Source organism: Protomyctophum bolini (assembly GCF_963924005.1).
Source record: "Protomyctophum bolini genome assembly, chromosome: 13".
NCBI classification, from domain to species: domain Eukaryota; kingdom Metazoa; phylum Chordata; class Actinopteri; order Myctophiformes; family Myctophidae; genus Protomyctophum; species Protomyctophum bolini.
The window spans coordinates 23,767,106-23,782,331 of NC_137874.1; the positions used below are offsets into that span (position 1 = coordinate 23,767,106).

Below are 15,226 nucleotides of genomic sequence, written 5' to 3' on the forward strand. Positions count from 1 at the left end.
CTGATTCTGTGAGTGAAACAAGCGACCAGGTCTATGAAAACAAGCCCAAAAGAAGCAACCAGTTTCACCACTTGAGCCCTATTACATCAGCTTTTTTTTTAAAAGAATCGTGAAAGCCCAAATAAGCAACTACACTTCGGAAATAAGCCCAAACTAAAGCAACGTGCAACCATGAATATTAAGATATGTTACAGGATATGTTAACTAGCCCAAAGTCGCTTATAACAAGCAGAACTGGCAACACTAAAAAAGCTCCAGGCTAATTTGCATTGGGAAAAATAATGTTTCGTCGGCCGACTGGTTTGTGCTGATTGCGAATGCAATCAGCGATTACTATGTAACCCAGGCAGAACTGTCTCTGTGTCACGCTGTGACACTACCCGCCCGCCACCAGAGGGCGGAGCTGTATGTCACACAAAAAATACACACACACACACAGTAGAAAACTTGAAAAAAAGAAAAAAAGGAAACCTTAAAAAGAGAAGTACGTAATTAATTCTAATTGTTGTTATTGCAATTTACGAGCTGCGTTCAAAGTGTCCTTGAGCAAGACACAATACCCCTAACTACTCCTGATGAGTAGGTGCCTTACATGGTTGCCTCTGCAACCGATTTGGATAATGCAGGGTGCTATAGAAAGGCAGAACATTATCGTTGTTTGCATGCTATGTCCTTTTCTCTGAACTCATATTGGTCTAAGGTCACATCTAATCAATACCAATTACCTAAGTCTTAAGAGGTCGATGTATGCACAGCTAAATTGAATTACCCAAAATCGATATCTACAGGGTTTCTTAGTAAGGAATCAAAATGACAAATAAGACTTATATTTACCATATCGGTAGCCTGGAACAGACCTACCGGTATGCTTTCTAATGGCATAGGCAGCTCTCAGCAGGATCCGCCGGCAGAAACTAGACGCACCTGCAGCAGATGAGCATGATTAATTATAGAGACGGAGAGAGAGAGAGGTGTGTGCGGGCGGGCATGCGTGTGTGTGTCAATTGAATATTCCTGCAGACCATCAGTAATTGGCAGATAGAGAGAGACCCTTTCACGCTACTGTATCCCAGAGTAATCTAGTAAGATAGTTCCAATATTTGGAACTATAGCCCATAGGCACCTGCTTTGCGATGAGATCAAAGCGTGTCACCACTCTCTTACTATTCCACTCGGCTGTATCCCACAATTAAATGGGTTTTTGCCCAGACTTTTTTTCTTCTTCCTGGAAATAAAATCGTCTGGGTTTCCGAGGCTACCATATCAGCAACATAAAGAAGCCATGTAGGCTATAGCTCTTGTTAACATAGTTGGGAATTATGAAGGTATTAAGCAGTCAAGTGTTCAGCACTAGTTGACTACTTTGTTCACCGAGTCCTGTTTTAAATTATTTTATTTTATTCCACTATTTTGCAGAGACGGCACATAGGTACAGTTACCAGTAATGTTATGCCCCTGCTCCCTAAAACCCCAATTTCCACCCACAGAAACAAGAAAAAAGTCAAAGAAGGAAAAAAAAAGTTTTTCACTTCTGACATGCTGTATGTGCATACTATAGCATAAACACTAAAAGCTGACCTAGCATAACGCAGAACTCACAAATCCACCATGGAGCTATTATAAAGCCTGCACTATGGTGAGGTTGTTTTGAGGTCTCCAAGGAAGATTAAACAGTGTGTGCACCGATCGCTCAGTCACGCCTTTCCACCTCAGGCTGACAAAACAAAAACAAGTTAGAGAAATGATGTGTACTGTAGTGTGTACTGTCAGCTGCCTGCTTGGCTTAATCAGTAAATCCTAATGTATTTTGCTTTCCAGTGGAAATTCATTATTTCCCAGGGCAGTATAATGTCCAATTATAACAGCTAGTGTAAGGTATTATATAACAAATGTTTCACTGAGTGGATATTAGTCTCGTCCCTCTCAATGTTAGATTTTTTTCTGCAATGTCCCGCCCTATAACTAGAACTGTCCCTACTGTATACTAGAAAAGGAAAAATGTATAGCGCCGCACACTTGTAGCTGCCAATGCCAAAAGTGTATTGTGGACGGACAGAAATACTGCCTTCTTCAGTGTATACAAGAACAATGGTCTGAGACTCTGAGTGACATTAAATACCAGGATGACACCTATTGCCAATCGGCGGGAAGTGACAATCAATTTGCCCTGTGCTGGTGGAAAACTACTGGGTTGAACAGAACTTGAGATAACGCAGTGGTGAGCACTGAGAATGACGTCTCTTTTTATTCACTTTAGTCTGAGGAAGGGCGAGAGTCCGAAACGTCACACAGGTTGCACTCAGGTGCAATACAAAATCCTAAAACTGGAGCCTACAGTGTGCGAGCGTTCTCTTTTTAGTTCTCAGGGTGTTTACTTTTCATCACTGTTGGCATGATTTTGTACACTCTTGCAGTATATTGCACTCAAAAACCCATGTAGGATATTTCACAAGAGCATGACACGTTGTAGTTGCAGGAATGTCTTACTACTGTAAGACATACTACTACTACTGTAGGCTCAGGTTGGATTGTCACAGCACATTATTCTACTGCAAATAATTATTCTCAAACTTTTTCATGTCTTGACTTAGGCCATGGACACCATTTGAAAAGATGTTGTGCCAGGGACCCCCAGTAGAGAACGTTTTGTACAGATACTTACATACAGATACAGATGGCTCAAGGTCAAGTTTATTTGCATGTTACAGCAGGTAAAAAAAATCTCTATCTTCTAAAAACACCGTAAATATACAAAAAACAAGAACAGACCATTACATACATAGTCACATACTGGGCCCTGGCTGGTTATAGCCTGGTTCCAGACGAATCTGGTTGGCTCGTCACCACTTCGGCCGTGAAGTTCTCCCATAATTGAGAGGGGCCAAATTGAATCTGCCTGGGGCAATATGCATTGCAAAGGCAGATGAAGACTGGCTATGTGAGGCTAATGTTTTGCACCCCCTCCGTGTGCCTATTATTTATTTTTTATATTACTCCTTAAATTTCACATGATCTCATGTGATCTGTTAGATTTTTCATAAGATTGACAACTTGTTTGTAGGAGTGGCCCATTTTGAATAAAGGAACACTGAGGAACAAATACCACCCTTTTAGCATTGCCAACGACTCTTCATATTCCATCAACATTGCTGGCCCACAGTAACCTAACTGACCTGGCGGAGACCTGTGCTACGAGGAGCACTTTTTCTAGTTTTCTATATGCATGTGTGGCGACGTGCACGTCTGAGCGAGGATTTGTGAGCAAGCGTTGCAAGGACAAGTGTGATACATTTCTGCTTGTCCGTCCTTCATCCATTAACCTGACAGAGTATTGACTGCAGTGCAGAATTTAATGAGCATGTGCCAGCAGCCTCCCAATCCACACTTTCTCCTTCTGTTTTATCCCATAAGTGGTTACACATCTCATCATTTGACTTCATCTTAATCTTGAACTGGTTAAACATTTCCTCATTTAACTTAAGTTTTTCTTTCTTTGCTCAGTTTTCCTCCATTTTCTTTCTTCATTTTGCCAGCAAGGACAATCTAGCTCAATTCTACTGCTGTAGTGTCTCACCTGATTTACCCTTCTCCTTCCCCCTCTCTCCCTGTGCCACGCTTTCAGCCTACTTCACATGGGTCGGTGTGCATAATTCACCATTACACTGTGCTCAGACCTTCAGCAGCTCTACCAAAAGTACTGCACAAGCCCTGCCAAATGTTATGCAACCATACTGTATCACAGCGTATACGCTGTAATGGCTTTCCTGGTTTTGAATTGATTGCCTGGCATTTGGCCTCAGCACAGCAGCAATGCACGCCTCTTTTGATGCTTTTAGAGCAGCGCTTGGGCTCCTGTGTTCCTATAAACACATTCGCAGCTCCAGTAGAAAGCCCAAGGCACCGCTGTGGCTCCCCACACAGCCGGCTTCAGCCACTGTAATGAGGGAACCATCTTCCTATGCTTCAACTCTATTCCTTTTCTGTCTTGTTCGCTGTTTCTGTCCCTCAATGTCTCGTGTGACATCACGTGTGAATATATTACCTCCGACAAGCAGCTTGCGTTTTTGCCCCCATTTTTCCAAGATGTAGTGCGAGGGTTCTCCCCAACACAATTGCTGTACAAAATGTCGCTAACATGCTTTTACTCTTTTAAACAATCATTTTTACCAGCTGCTGGAAGCAGGCTGGGCTATTTTCTATCGGGTTGGTAGTGGCAACTTATCATTGAAGTGGCAACTTATCATTTCATTAGCTGCCGTAGTCACCCATCTTTCTGATTGGCTAACTGACACTCTCAGCCAATGGGATAGTATTGCAGCCAGCAAGTTAGGCAACCAGACGCCTTTTAAGGTGTTGGGTGAAAGCAACCCTCAACGGCTTCTGACAGACATATGGAAGGGGATGGGGGAGGGGCTTCCCTCCCCCATCACCCAACTTCTCCCCTACTGGGCGGGGTTTTTCCTTTTCTTTTACATGACTTGGGCGTGTTATAATGAAGTAGACCAGTGGTTCCCAAAGTGGGGTCCGGGGACCCCCAGGGGTACTTGAGGGAGTTCCAGGGGGGACCCAGCTAAATGATCATTTGGAACCAAATGGACCCTTATGGGTCTGTACCTCTCAGAGTTAAATTAGCATTGATTTTACAATATAAATTGTGGATCCCAGAGATATAAATGCTATTAAATGGGGGTCCATAGACTAATGCATGTCAAACTGGGGGGTCCTTGAAATTAAACGGGTTGAGAATCACTAGCCGTAAAAATCTTCTGTTATGGTGGTCCCTGGCATCTCTTTTCAAATGGGGGTCCGCGGGGCAAATTGGAGTCAATTTGGAGGTCCTTGACATGAAAAAGTTTGGGAACCACTGCAGAAATGTATCCCAGCAGCCAGCTTGTAGCATGCCTCGTTGCGCAATAGACTTTCAGACCATACGTGCTCACCCACGTGCACACTTTTAGCCTCTACCTCTCTGCCAGCAAGTTGCAACAACAACCCGCTAGTTATTTCACCAAGGGATTCTTACTGTTAGTCAACTTTCAAGTACAACACGTTGTGTGTGTGTGTGTGTGTGTGTGTGTGTGTGTGTGTGTGTGTGTGTGTGTGTGTGTGTGTGTGTGTGTGTGTGTGTGTGTGTGTGTGTGTGTGTGTGTGTGTGTGTGTGGCCGATCTACAAGCTCACAACGTGTTGCAGAGGCGAGTCAGGTGACACGTTCTGAGCTTGCAAAACAGCATGGCTCCTTGTTGCAATATAAACAGTAAGGGCCCATTCATACTGCTACTGTGTGTGTGTGTGTGTCGTTCAAACCACGATGCGCTGTTTTGTGTGTTTATAGAAGTTGTTGACGATTCTAGTGAGGAGATTGAAAATATAAAGACCTACAGTTATATGTTACCTTATATAGTAACAGACACATGGCCAACAACTCTTACATACATCTAGCCTACTAAAGATTACTAAAGAGATTTAGAGTTTCAACTGGACAGGGCTACGTGGATGAGTGAGCACACAACATCACAGCACGCACCACGGCAGAGACAGATTACATTAATTTGGTGGACTCAGGTTTACTATGCTTTTAGCAGTACTTTTGGCTTTGTGCAGTGCTTTAATTTGTTTCCACACACACACACAAATACACAGATATTTACATTTCATAGCTGGTAATTATTTGATCAATTATTGTTTTCTTTTGCTTTCTCTCAATGCGGAGGAGCTACCAAAATGCTTTTGTTCTGGCTTTACCATCTGCTCATATCTGTGAAATACTGTACCACCGCGCCCCCTCATATCCCCTCTCACCTTTCTGTTCTCTTGGGGTCCGCTCAGCTCTGCCATGCTGGCTGGCTGGGGTCTGCAGCAGTGGTTGCTATGGAGCTGCAAATCGTCCATTTAAACTGTAGCACTCTAATGGATTTGGAGACTGTTAACATCACAGGCTTCATCATTGCTTACATCTGATATAAGACTTGGCAAGAAATCTTCCCAGTGTTCACAGACACTGGGAACGTTTCTTTCCATTGGCCAAGGCAGCATATCTGGCTTTGTTTGAATGATGATTGATCATTATCGTAGTGATGTAGATGATGATGGTTATGATGATATAATGATTATGGTGGTGAGGATTGATGCTGCCATACTTTTGTTACAATATTCTCCTTTCTGTCTTATAGGATTGTATCCAGTTGAACCAGTACAAACTGAAATGTGAAATTGGAAAGGTGAGTCTCTTAAGTGGTCTTGTGTCACTAATCAACTTTGTAATACAAATTTGCAAACATTTGACTCAACATGGTCATAGATTTTTTTTAAATCTATATATTTTTATTTTATTTTTTCTCCATCCCTTAAATTGTTATTGGTGTACATTGACTGAGGTCAACCAATTCAATATTTCTATAGTCGTGTACCACTGTACCCTGCTTGCACTTTCTAGCTTGACGGCATGATATAAAGTTACTGTAATAAATCACAATTCATTCATGAACATTCAACCCAGAGTAATGTAGTAAGAGAGTGGCGACATGCTTTGATCTCGCCGCAAAGCAGGTGCCTATGGGCTATAGTTCCAAACATTGAAACTATCCCATTAAAATAGAATGAGCTCTTACGCATTCCATTGTTACAAAGTGAGTCAACGCTAGTGTCGCACTGTCGCCACTCTCTTACTAGATTACTCTGATTCAACCATCGTTTTTTGCAAATCTGTGTATCCATAGTGATGTCACTCAACATCAAAATCACGCTTGTAACATATTGTAGACACACTTCTTTAGCGCTTATTCTGGTGATGTCCAATGCGTCTAATGGTCTTTAACTATTCTTTTATTCTACAGAAAGAAATTGAAAATTATTGTATAGCTTCATCCTTAATTTCACACTTTTTATTTTATGTTGTGTTATAACATTATTAACATTATATTATGTTTAATTATACGATACATCCATGAGTCAATTGATTAAGCCGGGTCTCCAATTTGTTATAGGGCTCCTATGGTGTGGTCAAACTTGCCTACAATGAAGACGATGACCAACATTATGTAAGTTACTGTTTAGTGTTTTTGAGCGGTGCCTCTTTATGCAAAGAGCTTTCCATACTGTGTAAGACATAAAAAGTTTTTTTTTGAGGGGCACTAGAAACGGCTATAGTGTAGATTCTGTCTGAACACAAACATTAAATGCCATTGACAATGAATGGAGAATTTACGTCATCTGTGCCAATAAGGGACCACTATTATTGGTGCCGTAACTGGTGACATAACTAAAGTATGTTTCAAGGTCGGTATAAGGTTTTATTGGATGATGTACGATGATAAGAGCGCCCCTCACTTCACACAGGTGTGATTTTATTTATGTCTACAGGAAAAAAGCCATTCCACAGTGTGGCCTTAGTGGGCAGCACTGTGCCCTTTGACACGGATGGAAAATGTTCTTTCTCTCTCTGATTTGAGTCGCTCTTTTGTCTGGAAAATGGCCGTCCGTAAAGGCTGAGAAAGATTGCACAGCACTCCAGCCTGGCTTAAGTAGACACACAGGAAATAAGGAAAGATGGAATGAAAGACAGAGAGGAACAGGCATGATGAAATGAAACATGTGAGGATAATTCTATTTTGTGGCATTTGGAATTGGATTGACACAGTATTGATTGGATTTGGCATCTGTGTCTGCCGCATGAGGACAACCTGTGCATTCACCCAGTGCATAACACACACACTCACACACACACACACACACACACACACACACACACACACACACCAGAGCCGGCTGCAGGATGAAATGACTGAGGGGTCAATAGAGATTTTAGAGGGGGGAATTTTTTTTCTTCATAATGTGTCAAATCAAATCAAACAGGCAGTGCCAGTTCTAGGACTCTAGGATTTAAATTTGCAATGAAAATGCTTTAATCTGGTGCACTTTGAGATAAAAAATTAAGAGGCTAGATCAAGACAACAAGACAACATATTAGATTATCATCTTTACTGTGCTAATATTGCCAACATCAGCAGGGGAGAACAGTACAAAGTACAAAACAAAACATTGGATAGGGCATGGCTGGGCAACTTTGATGATGATAATGAGGGCCACTATATTTCACACTCACTCCAGAGGGCCACAATGCATATAGGTAGTCAAAAATTGCTTAAAAATGCATCACACTGCGACACATTTTGAACTTGTAGATCTGCTTTTTTTTGCTATTTTTGAATTGGAATCCTGAAAAGTAACATTTTTTATTTAATTTCAAATACATTTATATGTTATGTTAACTTTATAATGATTATGAACTTAAATGCAAATGTATACATTGGACATGAAAAAGACTAGTACTAGTCATTATTAAGCTACTAGTACTAGTCATTATTAAGCTACTAATTATTAGTAATTAAAGCAGGTCATGGGCCACACGCATTTTGCGTCTGTGCTCAGAGAATACATTCTTCAGCGTGTCCACAATATTCCACAGCCCACTTTGCCACTCTCTCTGACCCACTGCAGCAATAGCACCCCCCTCCCAATGGCAGAGGATTTCAGACACATACATTCAGTTACATGACAGTTGATCTGATGATGTGTTGAAATTCCTGTGCCTGGGGAATGTCGTATTTCCCGTTCTTTCCAGATGGGAGATGATGGGAAAATCGAGCGAACGTTTTTAACTCAAATCTTGGGGTTCTGCAGCCAGATACAGATAATTCTGGGGGTCCTTGACGTGAAAAAGGTTGAGCACCGCTGACATACTGTAGAAACATTTAGGATTTAGAAGACTTTTTTTTTTTTAATCGACCTGGTCTAAATGGGTAGGTACTTAGTTACTTTCCACCACTGTCGTTTCATTGGCAGCCATAGGAGGCTCAAGTCATTCTAATTTGTGATTTGGTTAGTTCAGCTCAGACCAAAGTACCATTGGAGCATGAGAATTGGTCACTTTCAGAAGGCCAATCATTGTACTCTCTTGCAGTCAAGTATTGAATTACTGCCTCTCCGAATCAGCTGTTGGAAAGTGACCAGAGAGGTTGGGTCAGGACATGGGCACGACTGGTCCTCGTCTGTGAAGCTGAACAGATGCATGCACTAGACTAGAGTATATGGATGAAAGCAGGAATAGCAACAATATTGCCTCTGTCACCTCTTGCTCTCTATGCACTGGTCGGTGCTGAGAAATGCGCTCTCTTGTGAGATCAAATGAATGAGTCATACAGTACTTATCACATTCTATAGCCGCATTTTAATATACAGTAAGCATATGCAATATAATGGTTTAAATACAAGCCTGGTCTGTAGTATGTCAATGCCAAATTATACTCAAACTAAACTCATTGGCTTAAATGGTTTTTTTTGTTTGTTTTTTTTTCAAACTTTTTGGAAAAGAGACACCTCTATTTACTTTGTTATGACTTTTTTTCAATGTTTTAAGCTGCTGTAGTAAGCAAACATAATATAAACACCTCCATGACTTACTAATAATCCCCCCCCCCCCCTTCCACAGGCCATGAAGCTGGTGTCCAAGAAGAGGTTAATGAAGCAATGTGGTTTCCCACGTATGTCTTTTCTATTCTATTATTTTGATGGTATGACTAATTACTTGGAGCAATATAAGAGGACAGGTGAGGTGACATGGTGCGGTTCTGTTAGTTACTGTATGACGTGGCCACGAGACCCTGATCTCATTGGCACAAGATCTGGTAGAGCCCTACATTAAAATGGGGTTCCTGCCAGTCCCGGTGCAATAGTTCACATGAGGAGAGGGCATTTAAAAAGAAAAATAATCTTTGGGTGGAAATAGGCGGTCAAAAGCACAATCAAATAAACCGGATGTAGTGGTGCGCTTTTGAAGCATGGAGGAACACAGCATGGAGTCAAAAAGAGTATCAAAACAGGAGATTACAAAGGAAAAAGAAAGCAAGGCAGGTCTGATATAAAGTTATGAACGCTTTTATCGTATGGTTAAATGTAGAGGAGAATGTAATTTTGAAATCCAACGGGAGCGGGACTAAAAAAACAGCAGGGCTCTACCATCAAGTTACTAGTGGCCACAAGATCAGGATTCCGCTGCCAGGTTTTTGTGTTGTGAGTGACCATGACGTAACTCACTGAACCATGCCAGGTCACCGCCCCTCTTCCACAATGACCAAAACAGGGACGTTATCATGTTGTTTCTGTGTGGTGCTTTTCAGGTCGCCCACCCCCGAGAGGACCCAAAGCAGCCCTGCAGGGAGAACAGCCCAAAGCCTTAGCACCGCTTGAAAGGATCTACCAAGAGATTGCCATTCTAAAAAAACTGGACCATCTAAACATAGTTAAACTTGTGGAGGTTGGTGTTTTTGTTTGTTTGTTCATTTGTTTCTGTCTTCAAGAGGAAACCCAGAAAATTAAACACTTTTTATTTTATTTATTTTTTGATTATATTTTTTAGAAATGATACCACTTATTATTTCTTGTATATGATTTCAAAAGCCAGCAAATCCACCATTAGATTATCCACTGTAGATGCAGTTGATTTACCCTTTCTTCAACATGACTCACATGTGTGACTCAAACAGACAATAGCACCCTCAGCATCTCACTGCACCCTTTTAACCACTTCAATCCTTCTATACTTCACTGACCAGTGTCTACTCTACAGGGTACTTTGCTCGCCCCATGTATCTTCACCGAAAATACAATATCTCCAAGGTCACAACGCGTCGCAAATGAATGTAGATGTATTGTAGATCAGCTATTTTTGCTGAATGTTTGCCTGTTTTTTGCAGAATATTCACCTAGTATGACATGCCCAGAATAGGGACTGTAGGGTTCATGTGGAGATGTGGCTGACAGGGTTGGCCTTACATGATCTGCTGGAGAAAATAGTAAAAGGTTTCTTGCTGAGCTGTGGCAATTCCCTGACCTGTTCAGGTTGGCTTAGCTACTGCAGATCTAAGCCTGATTCATGCTTCGGCGACACAGTGCAACAAAAACAACTTATTTTCAAATGTAAAAAAAGAGTTGACATGTCAGCTAAACCATGAATTAGGCTTCAGGTTTGTAAGATGAAAGCTGACCTGCAGTGCAGACAGACTTGGAGCCCACTGCTCCCCGGTGACAGCATCAAAGAGCTCCTCAGTCTTTCTTGGCCAGATGGCGGGGGCAGCAGCAGCTCAGCACAGGTAGGCAGTCAGTGGGAAGGCCTGGCTGGTTAACATGCTGAGTGAGCTAGGACAAATGGGTTTTAAGTAAGAGTGGAGTCGTTTTTCTGCTCCGCTGCACCCACCACACACACACACACACACACACACACACACACACCTTTTTGAACCCAGGCAATGGACAGATCTGCTCATGCTGGGATGAAAAGGATAAAGCATATGGGGATAATGTGTCACAGATATTTGGGAACCGACTTCTCCTCTTTTTTCAGTATTTGCCCCAAATTCAATAAAATACTCCTACACTCTTGAGTTCAGATGTTGAACCTATAAAACTATGACATGTCCTGATCTTCAGAAGATTTAATACACAGTAGTAGTCGTCGGTGGATTTGACAAGGTATAAACACAGAATTAACACCACCAGTAAAATAAATGAAGAGCCCTGTTAATGCTAAAGCAGATCCACACTAACATTTACTTGTAACCTGTAGGCTCTCTGTTGAAATGCCTTCATCGTTTTGACTTGTTGCAGGTGTTGGATGACCCTGCAGAGGACAACCTTCACATGGGTATGCACACCATTATGCTCTCTCTTTTATATTCTTTGTATATTATTCTTGTCTCTCCCTCTTGCTGTCTCTTTATCTCTCCGTCTATCTCTTTCGCCAAAGGCATACACTCATAACTCAGTAATGCAGATGATCTTTCAGCCTTGAGTCTACACCACCTCAAGGCTCATGCCGTATGCATACAGAATCCTTCCATCAGCAATGCCAGGTCAATGTTGACGGCACAGTTAACGCTAATTTACATTATGAAAGTAATTTACACTATGAATGTAGAAAAGTATCAACACTTTTTTTTCACTTTTAGGTTGTTTCATGTTTAGGTTTTTGTCGTGCGATGCAACCGTGGGACACCGCTGCTAGTGTGAGATGCCAAACATCTGCCTCAAGCTAATAGCTTTGTAGTATTTACCTAAGTCTCATCAAGTGGTTTGAATGTGCTGCTAATGTGTGCCAACAAATATATAAAGGACGTGGACTTATCTATTGCTCTCTCTCTCTCTCTCTCTCTCTACACAGTGTTCGAGCTAATGCACCACGGGTGCGTATAACTCATATCCTATTTCTTTCTTTCTTTTCTATAAATGCTTATCCCCGCCATCCTTTACCTACGACGCCACCAGTATGCCTACCACGCCCCCTGCTGTGGTCTCGATCGTTACTGGGAGCTGCGACATGGCTTCCTTTTCAGCTTCGTCTCAGACTCCCAATAGCTTCATTATGTGCTTATGTTTTCATTTACCGCCTTCACCTGTGGAACCGCTCCAAGTCACCAGGGAAACTCGCTGTGACGTGAGGGCTACCAGCTTACTAAGTACATTCAAGAGGATGAAAGCCAGAGCCGTTCTTCTCGTAAATTAGGGCTGCGACTATCAATTCATTAGCATTATTGTTCTAGCAATTATTTAACCATTTTTCTATCGATTTCTTTGTCCGTGAATTGAGAAGCACTTTTTTGATCTTTCGTTTTCAATGAAAAGATGCTAAAGACATTTGATTAGATTTTTGAGGGCCTATGCACAGCTTTGTGTGTATGAGCACGGAATGTGCTAATCTGATTGGCTGTGCACGGAATCTGATGTATGATGATAAGAGTGCCCCTCACTTCACATGAGTGTGTTTTTTTTTAAATAATCAACTTAATCGTTTTCTATGATTAAGTCCTGTTTTATACTTTGTCGTACAACACTAACTATGTTGGTTTCACTAAATACTTCAAATATATTTCAAGTAGATACCGGATAGAATGGATATTTGTTACTTTTGGGGGCAAAGAACAAGTGGCATCATTTCAGTTCACAGATTGGACACAGATGTTCTTTGGCATTAAATGGCCACTGTACTATATGTGAGGTGTGGGGGGGAACTGTATTTCAATTGAATTCTGGTTCGATAATGCCGGTGATGGTGATAAGCTCTTTATTTGGATATTATCTGTACTGTGCTTGGTTTTTATCAAATACATTTTATGTATTTTCAGCCCTGTGATGGAGGTACCCACAGACAGTCCTTTCTCAGAGGAGCAGTCCAGGCTCTACTTCAGAGACATCATACTTGGCATTGAATATTGTAAGTATAACATTTGGGTGCCATGCGCAGCATGTACAGTATCTATCAGAATCCATGTGCATAATAGAACACTAGTAAAATGGTTATTGTCTCTCCATGGCCATGCCCTAGAGGCCTGGCCTGTGTCATACATCTAATCAGTAAAAGGGCTTCTCTTTGGATCTGCCCTCATTTTACTGAAATAGATCCATTTCACACACAGGGCCATGAGTTCAGTCACTCACTAGTGTAGATCAATAACAACTCTCAGAGGTTTAGGATGCGCCCAATTGACCTTGGTCAGTTCAATTTATGAAAGTTTAACAATGTATAATTTAAACCAGTGCTTTTTTAGTTACCCCCGTAAGTCGGAGAGTGTACAAATGTGTACACTCTCCGACTTGCATCCTACGTTCAGACTGGCAGATACAAACGTTGCAAAGATACAAAGCACATTTGTAGCTTTGTGTCTTTGTAGCTGAAGTTGAAACCAGATCAATTTTTCTGTAGCTGTTCTTGTGGAGGAAAATCGAGATTCACATTTGAGCTATATGAGACATATATTTCCTATATATCTACACACAGTATACAGTATATGCACATACTGTATATGAACCTGAATATGGCATATTGTGTATGCAGTATGTATATCTGCATATACTTGCCATATATATTGGCCTATATGTTCATATATTTAAAATAACACCATAGCACCACCATTAGCCTTTTCATGTCACGCACCCCGTAGGACCTAGATGTCAGGCGATGCACGCGCCACAGGGGATGCACGCGCCACAGGGGATGCACGCGCCACAGGGGATGTACGCGCCACAGTTTGGGAATCCCTGCAGTGTACAAGGGCAATTTAGAATAGCTGCTGGTGTAGCCTATAGAGAGCCTCAGTCCCGCCCCCTCGATAGACCCGGAAAATAATTCCCCGTTCATTTTCCTCATAGACTTTTCAAAAAGTATTTATTTAAAGACGTTTACGCCGCGGACAAAGCCAACTCTTGTCGTGACAAATCATGACAATAAACACAATGTTTTGGGCCGAACAAATAATTAGAAAGAAGAAAAAAACAAAAATGTTGTTGTTTTTCTTCTTTGTAATTATTTTTGGTTTGGTTTGTCACGACTCGAGTTGGCTTCGTACGACGCTTAAAAGGTCTTTAAATGGCCCAGGCGGTGGCGTAACCGTCTGGGCACCTGACTGGTAATCCAGTCGCAGTGTGCCGCGGGTTCGACTCCCGAGCCTGACACGGCCTTTACTGCATGTCATCCCCCCATCTGTCTCCCGTTTCCTGTCAGCCTACTGTCTGTCCCTTCAAAAAACCAATAAAAGGCGTAAGCCGCAAAAAATATCTTAAAAAAAAAAGGGTCTTTAAATAAATGCTTTTTGAAATGTCTATGGGAAAAATGCATTGGGAATTATTTCCTGGACCTGGTGTCGTCATGAAAGGGGGCGGGACTGCGACACTATTCTAAGAAGTATATGACACTCTCTCTCTGTCTCATCTTTTTCTCAGTGCATTACCAGAAGATAGTGCACCGGGACATCAAGCCCTCTAACCTGTTACTGGCGGACGATGGCCACGTGAAGATCGCAGACTTTGGTGTTAGCAACATGTTTGAGGGCAGTGATGCCCTGCTCTCCAGTACTGCTGGCACTCCTGCATTCATGGCTCCAGAAGCCCTTTGTGACAAACGGCAAAGCTTCAGTGGGAAAGTGAGTTTTTCTTTTTAAATTATTATTATTTTTCTCCCCTTGAGCACAAAATATCCTGCCCTCAATGATTATTATTACTAATAATACATGTTAACAAAACCATGGCCATGGCCATGATCCACCAGTCTAGCAAACGACAGTAATATGCCAGCTGATTTGCGTGCATGTATATGTTTCTGTAATGGAGAGCTTTAGACCACATTGCTAAAATAAGCTACAGTACGTGCCGTTTTAGGAACAATTGTGCTTTGACCGC

The 15,226-nt window shown here is 41.8% G+C and overlaps 1 protein-coding gene across 2 annotated transcripts in view; it reads left to right on the top strand.

The window, feature by feature from the left end:
* The window catches only part of camkk1a (calcium/calmodulin-dependent protein kinase kinase 1, alpha a), a 52,875-nt gene that overhangs the window by 19,221 nt on the left and 18,428 nt on the right, over nucleotides 1-15,226 (top strand). For both annotated transcript variants that reach the window (XM_080780149.1, XM_080780150.1), the window contains exons 3-10: nucleotides 6,172-6,219; nucleotides 6,985-7,038; nucleotides 9,489-9,540; nucleotides 10,177-10,313; nucleotides 11,663-11,699; nucleotides 12,216-12,237; nucleotides 13,177-13,265; nucleotides 14,771-14,970. In XM_080780149.1, the coding sequence (XP_080636275.1) occupies nucleotides 6,172-6,219; nucleotides 6,985-7,038; nucleotides 9,489-9,540; nucleotides 10,177-10,313; nucleotides 11,663-11,699; nucleotides 12,216-12,237; nucleotides 13,177-13,265; nucleotides 14,771-14,970 (639 nt within the window). The remainder of the gene's footprint in view (nucleotides 1-6,171; nucleotides 6,220-6,984; nucleotides 7,039-9,488; nucleotides 9,541-10,176; nucleotides 10,314-11,662; nucleotides 11,700-12,215; nucleotides 12,238-13,176; nucleotides 13,266-14,770; nucleotides 14,971-15,226) is intronic.